Source organism: Bactrocera tryoni, unplaced genomic scaffold (assembly GCF_016617805.1).
Source record: "Bactrocera tryoni isolate S06 unplaced genomic scaffold, CSIRO_BtryS06_freeze2 scaffold_685, whole genome shotgun sequence".
Taxonomy (NCBI): Eukaryota; Metazoa; Arthropoda; class Insecta; order Diptera; family Tephritidae; genus Bactrocera; species Bactrocera tryoni.
This window is the reverse complement of record NW_024396351.1, coordinates 487-7,843: the sequence shown is the minus strand read 5'-3', so window position 1 is coordinate 7,843 and position 7,357 is coordinate 487. Positions and strand designations below refer to the sequence as shown.

Below are 7,357 nucleotides of genomic sequence, written 5' to 3'. Positions count from 1 at the left end.
CGCTTCTCGAGTACATTTTCCATTATATAAAATCGTATGCCTTGAATATGATTTCCAAAGCTTGAAAAGAGTGTGGTTTATTGCAAAAATCAGTGGTTTCAAATAACCCCAACAAAAGTAGTCTAATGGTGTTAAATAACAACTTCTTTGAGGCCACTTAATGTCACAATTTCTAGATATAATCGAACTCACAAACTTTTCTCGGAATAACTCGGTTGTTGCACGTGATGTATGGCGCGTAGCTCCGACTTGTTGGCACCAGATGTTGTCAAGATCAAGCACTTGCAATTGCGGACAAAAAAAGTGAATTAACAGTAACGATGTCACCAGCTTCATTTCGTCCGTCCATCAGACGAGAAATGCTCATAAATAATTTGCCAATTATTTTCGCATCAGAATCGAAAGTTTTCTCATGCAAGCTAAAATCTTTTCTCAAAATCCGTCAGGTTGTGGTTTGAGACGGCCCGAATTCTAAAGTAACATAACAAGGTTGATGGGATCATCATATGCTGTCAATTTACGGCTGGTCCTTAAAAAGACATTGTTATGGTAACTTAAAATTATAAAATACATTTTTCTTAACCCTAGAACACACACCCACAAAATACCACGTAAACACACACCCGCGATACGTTTGTACCCGGGACCTTATTTTGCGGTTTTTTTAATGCTAATTCAACCGATTTCTATGATTTTTTTTAAGTGTATATTTTAATATATAACAAGTATTTTGTCTTTTGTTTCATTCGAATATTCCTACTGGTTCCAGCGATATGGGCAAATAAAGTCAGGACATGCAACAGGGGATTTTTGTTTTTGTTGTTGTCCTGATAAATGCAAAACAAAATAATATACTTTATAATAATATACTTGAAGAGTAACAAGGAATACACATTTTGGTTTTCATTTCATTGAAATATTCTACCTGGTTCAAAAGATATGTGCAAAAAGGTCGCGCAAGGTATAGCAAATACACTGGTATAACTGGTTTTTGTATTTTATATGCAGCTGCAACGGTTGTTTTCACACGAGGTGTTATAAATGCTGCCTGTTAATATTTTCATTATTGTTTTGTTGCTCAAAAGTGTAAGAAGTGAAAATATAAGTGAAAATAAATATAACTGAAACTATAAATAACTGGATACGAAATGACTTCAAGAAGAAACGAATATTTATCAAGTGCAGCATATAGTAGAAGGTAAAAAATGTAAAATAAGCAACAATGTAAACATATACCAATTTTTTTTATTATGTAGGCTAACTGAGGAACAGCGAGAATCATATATACAATCTTTATTTGATGAAATTTGTGACGATGACGCTCCCTATGACTTTGACTCAGAAGATGAAGAAGAAATTCAAATCAATGACATTAAAATTGCTGATGACGATGCTGAAGTTTCGCAAAGTGCCGCAGAAGTATTACCTGATTATGCGGACTATGAGGATGATGAAGAAGACGATGAAGAAGAAGAAGTAGAAGAAAATAATGAATTACCTGCTAGTGCCGAAAAATTTGTTGCACGTGATGGTACTGAGTGGATGAAAGAACCAAATGTAAGTCGTCAGGTGCTCAGACAAAATATTATAAGAGAACGTTCTGGACCAGCTAGATGCACTGAAATGTTGTCAATAGAGCAAACATTCAAATGTTTCATGAACGTTGAAATGGCTGATATAATTATGCGCCACACAAATAAGTTAGCAAAAGAAACTTATAATGCTTACAACAATGCGCATCCAAACAGAACTCCTAAGACATGGACGCCTGTGTCAATAACAGAGCTATATGCATTTTTGGCATACTTATTATGACTGGTGCGAACCATAGCAATGGAGAACAACTGTTTCTGTTCGATATTGCGGTTCCTAAGATTTGACGAAAAAAACACTCGTGCAACACGCTTACTAACTGATAAAGCAGCACCGATCAGTGAGTTGTGGACGATGATGAACAATAATCTTGCTGCACATTACAAGCCCAGCTCATACTTGACGATTGATGAACAATTATTTCCTTACCGTGGACGCACACGGTTTACGCAGTACATACCATCAAAACCTGCTAAATATGGTGTCAAGGTTTGGTGGATTTGCGATGCCACAAATGCATATCCACTGCATGGACAAATATATACTGGCCAATCAGAAACTGGTAGGGAAACGAACCAAGGCGAACGAGTGGTGAAGGATTTGTCTGCCAAATTCCAAGGAAGTGGCCGAAACATTACAATGGACAATTTGTTTACGACCTTGCCAGTTGTAGAACTGCTTCTCACCTGGAAACTCACGATCGTTGGAACTTGAAGCAGAACGAAAACAGGACAATTGGTTCAACGACATTTGGCTTCAAAAATATTGTGACAATGTGCTCGTATGTTCCCAAAAAAAATAAAGCAGTAATTTTGCTTTCGACCATGCATAATGATGCTGAAATAGCTGACAGTGGGAAACCTGAAATAATTGAATATTATAATCATACCAAAGGTGGTGTTGATCGAATGGACCAAATGTTAGCGGAATATCCAATACAAAGACAAACAAAACGATGGCCACTAGCGATGTTCTTCAACATGTTGGACATTACAGCTTTTGTAGCCTACATTAACTACGATTTGAATAACCCTATGTTGCCTTGGAGAACAAACAATAAGCGTAACCAGATCCTGCGCAGCTTGGCTGAAGCATTGGGTATGCCCATTATTGAAGCCAGAGCTATAAATCGTCAAGTGACGCGAAATTTTTCGACTAAAATTGCTATTGAAGCATATTTCAACCGACCGGTGGAATCAATGGTGTCAACAGCAGCATCAACATCTGCCGCAGCGCGCACGCCAAAACCTGTGTCCGGATCTTGCTATTTATGTTACTCACAAGAGGAAAAATGGCCGTAGAAAAACCAGAAAGCTGTGCGCCAAATGTAAGAAGCCAATGTGTCTTGAACATTCGGTCACATCAACAAATTGCTCTATTTGCCATGATTATCCTTAGATATAAGATGCATTTTTATAATTTGTATAATAAAAGTCAATAGCATAATGTGTGAAATGAATATTTTTAATTTTTCAAATAAAAAAATAATATAAAAATGTTTTTTTTTTTTTTGATTATTATGAGGATTTTTACTATTAGGGTACAAACGTATTCCGGGTGTGTGTTTACGTATAAAATGTGTTTGGAAGGCTGTAGCTCCTGAACCAGCGGTCCGATCTGGTTCAAATTTAGAATTTGAACTCAAAACTAAATAATCTTCCTAGATCCGAAGTTAGCGGTATAGAGGTTCAAAAGTTACAACATTTCAAAGTTGAAAGTGGATCCATTTGTACCCGGGTGTGTGTTCTAGGGTTAAGGAGTTCTATTGAAATTGGACATAATTTTATCTTTATTAATTTAAATGTATCCTTAGTTTTTAAAAGAAAAGTGTCATTTTAAATAAATATATTATTATGTTGTGTGATTTCAAATTTTTGTAATGTACTTAAAATGGATTATCCCATACCAGTTTAAATTAATGTTTTCATCATCATTTCGTCTCAGTCTAAGCAAACCATATTAACTTACTCTCAGCATACATATTTGCATTGCTCCTCAATTGTTGGCAACACTTGATGTTGCACAATTTTGACTGCAGAAGCTGTTGTTCCTTTTATGGTAATACTAAGTGTGTATTTTAACGCCTTAGGGTATGCTATGATTCGCTTTCCAACGTCTATATGTATGCAAACTGCTTGTGATGGATTTGATTACTTGAATGTAACTGAAGCTAACAGCATATGTGGACAACATAGCGTCAAAAGCGTTTATTCCCTGCTTCAACCTCGAAAACAACAACAAGAATGAATGAAAATAGAGCAACGAGGATACTGAAAGCTTCAGACTTTCGCCAAACGAAAGGTTGGTTTTAGGCATAAGCTTCATTTGGTTGTTCATGATAAATTTGTTTTCTTTGCTCTACAATAGCTAAGCTGCATTTTCTGTCTCCTTGCCAGTAGTAGCATTCGAATGGTGCAATGAAAAATATTAATGGGCAGTGTTGATATATATATATATATATGTAACCAGTATTTTTGCTTTGTAAACAAACCAAGTTTTCTTTGCAAACTTGTAAAATTTCAACCAAATTCAGGTGATGTCATTTGTAGCAATAATTAGCTTGATAAATATGATTGAGGTGACCTGAAACCAATAGAACAGACTCGTAAATGTGAATAAGTCTTAAACTCCTTACTGAAGCTTTGACTCTGTCAAATGCATCGGTTAATTAGATAGGGTCCAAATAAACGATTGAAACTCTAAAAGGATATAAGATACTAGCTTATAGAGATATCCATACCACAGTTCATTATAATTAGCAATTATCTCTTAAATATTCCGAACAATATATTCTAAATAACAACAAGAGATTCATACTACATACATATGTCTCTATATGGTTCTCAATCATATAAATTTCTATATAGAAATTATATAGATACTCTCTGGCCTGAAAGGAAATCAACAAGCAACTATGCGGCAAATTGTTGCTCATATAATGTCAAGGTCAATTAAACTAAGTGCTTATGTAACAACTTGTTGCGTGTTGATATTCCGTGGGGAGTCATATTAAAATACAACGTACTACGTGTAGACATATTCACAACTCCATATAAGTGTCTCCTATAAGTAGAATATAAAACAAAACGCTTCATAAAAATATATGAGTATGTACATTATATTGTAAACAGAATTGTTTGCATAACTTGGCTTCCTCTCATACATATATACTGTTTAAATGTGACCAGTCCTTTGCTTACTTGTCTGCCATTTTACTGATAATTTTTGCTGCATTCGGCTGCATTGTCCGTATATGCAATGTTATGACTCGACACAAATGTCCTTTAAAGCACAAAAAACCTACATACTTACGCCCACATATATAAGCAGGCACGAGCTAATATACTTTTTGCTCTTTATGGGGAATCACTTGATTTTTCTGGTTGAACGGACTTGCCAAGAGACCGGTTTATCCTGCATAAAAGGCTGCAATTACTTTTATTTTCACTACTACCGGTATTTACGTTTATGTTTATGTTGGACTGTTGGGCACTAAATTCTGTATATACCGGGTTTTTTAATAGGGAAGATATGATTTCTAAGTGGCGTTTTGGACATTTTTAATATGTCATGATCTGTAGATTTTATACCCTGAACAGGGTATATTAAGTTTGTCACGAAGTTTGTAACACCCAGAAGGAAGCGTCGGAGACCCTATGAAGTATATATATAAATGATCAGTACGTTTAGCTGAGTCGATTTAGCCATGTCCGTCTGTCTGTCTGTATATATACGAACTAGTCCCTCAGTTTTTAAGATATCGTTTTGAAATTTTGTAAACGTCATTTTCTCTTCAAGAAGCTGCTGATTTGTCGGTATTGCCGATATCGGACCACTATAGCATATAGCTTCCATACAAACTGGACACATGTTACTGAAAGAAATGCACCTGTGAAGGGTATATTAGCTTCGGTGCAGTCGAAGTTAACGTTTTTCCTTGTTTTTCATTGTATTCAGTAGTGCTTACAATTTCATCACGGAAAGATATACGCAGGACTATGGTTTACAAATTATGAAATTTTATTATCAAAATGATCGTTCTTTTACTTTACTTTTCTTGCGTTTTGCTATTTTATAGTCGTAATAATCGTCCACCTGTGCTTCCTGTTCGTCAAAATTTTGAAAATTTCGAGCATTCATTTTCTTTATATTGTGTTCAAGTACCAATAAGACACAGAACCGCTGGAAATAATGACAATATTGCTGCCGTTCAGACGTTCACAAGAATTGTGACTCTCTCACATCATAACCTGGTGGCTTTTGAGTAGGGACTTGGTCCTGAATCTTTATAAAATTGTTTTCGCTTAAGAACTGAAGCTATTGGACCACGGCAAATGTCATAAATTTGCTGATTTTGTCTTGGAACAGCTTGAAAACAATTTATTTAAGAAAATTATATTATCGGCATCTGAGAGGTGCGATACTGTCGATTCTGATGCGAATAAAATCCAAATATTTTTTCATAAATAATATTTACATTGACCTAAATTGACATTTTGGTGTGCTTTCTGGTCTGGTGGAATCATCTGTCCGTACTTCTTTCGAAATGCAGTTGGTGACACCGTTATTGTCAATGGACAGCTATGTATATAGCTCGGTTATAGCTAACTTTATATGGCCATAATTGGAAGATGTTGATGTTGATAACATCTGGTTCTAAAGAGACGCGGCTTCGTGCCACATATCACGTGCAACAACCGAATTTTTGCGAGTAAAAGTAGGAGATGCGATTATTTCAAGAAATTGTGACATTGAATGGCCTCCAAGAAGTCGTTATTTAACATCATTAGACTACTACTTGTGGGGTTATTTTAAGTCATTGGTCTGAAGCAATAAAGTAGACTCTCTTTCGGAGTCAGTATGGAACGTGCTACTCTTGACATATGTCTTGATTTAGTGGAAAAATTAATCAAGAATTGGGTTTATCGAATTGTTTCCTGCAAAAGAAGTCGTGAAGGGCATTTGAGTGATGTATTCAGAACTTAATTGTATCAATGGTATTTCAAATTAAATGAAAAGCATTTATTGATTTCAATGCAGTTTAGGACACATTTATAACAACTATTAGAATCCGCGAAATATAAATGCATAGGCTTAAGTCTATTTTACATGATATATCTTAGTACCTGTTATGGCATTATAAATAAAAAAATACAATAATAATTTCAATAAGATAAAATATGGCTGTTACATTACTTCCAATAAATGAAATCCAATATTTTTTAAATAGATGCTTCAGTAGTCATCTCACATTGCATAATATTTTTATACCCTGAACAGGGTATATTAAGTTTGTCACGAAGTTTGTAACACCCAGAATGAAGCGTCCCTATAAAGTATATATATAAATGATCAGTATGTTGAGCTGAGTCGATTTAACCGTGTTCGTCTGTCTGTCTGTATATATACGAACTAGTCCCTCAGTTTTTAAGATATCGTTTTGAAATTTTGTAAACGTCATTTTCTCTTCAAGAAGCTGCTGATTTGTCGGAACTGCCGATATCGGACCACTATAGCATATAGCTGCCATATAAACTGAACGATCGGAATCAAGTTCTTGTAAGGAAAACTTTGACATTTGACAATGTATCTTCACGAAATTTGGTATAGATTACTTTCTAAGGCAACAGTGTAATCTCCAAAGAAATTGTTCAGATCGGTTAACTATAGCATATAGCTGCCATACAAACTGAACACATAGTTACTAAAAGAAATGCACCTGTGAAGGGTATATTAGCTTCGGTGCAGCCGACGTTAACGTTTT

General features: G+C 35.2%; 2 protein-coding genes across 2 annotated transcripts; both read left to right on the top strand.

Moving 5' to 3' along the window:
* The first annotated feature begins 1,148 nt into the window (after positions 1-1,148).
* On the top strand, positions 1,149-1,757 carry LOC120781375 (acidic leucine-rich nuclear phosphoprotein 32 family member B-like). The gene is made up of 3 exons (XM_040113578.1): positions 1,149-1,198; positions 1,257-1,557; positions 1,749-1,757. Exons 1-3 carry the CDS (start codon positions 1,149-1,151, stop codon positions 1,755-1,757), a joined length of 360 nt encoding a protein of 119 aa, XP_039969512.1.
* A 660-nt stretch (positions 1,758-2,417) lies between these two features.
* Positions 2,418-2,894, top strand: LOC120781376. The gene has a single exon (XM_040113580.1). It carries the CDS (start codon positions 2,418-2,420, stop codon positions 2,892-2,894), a length of 477 nt encoding a protein of 158 aa, XP_039969514.1.
* The last annotated feature ends 4,463 nt before the right edge of the window (positions 2,895-7,357 follow it).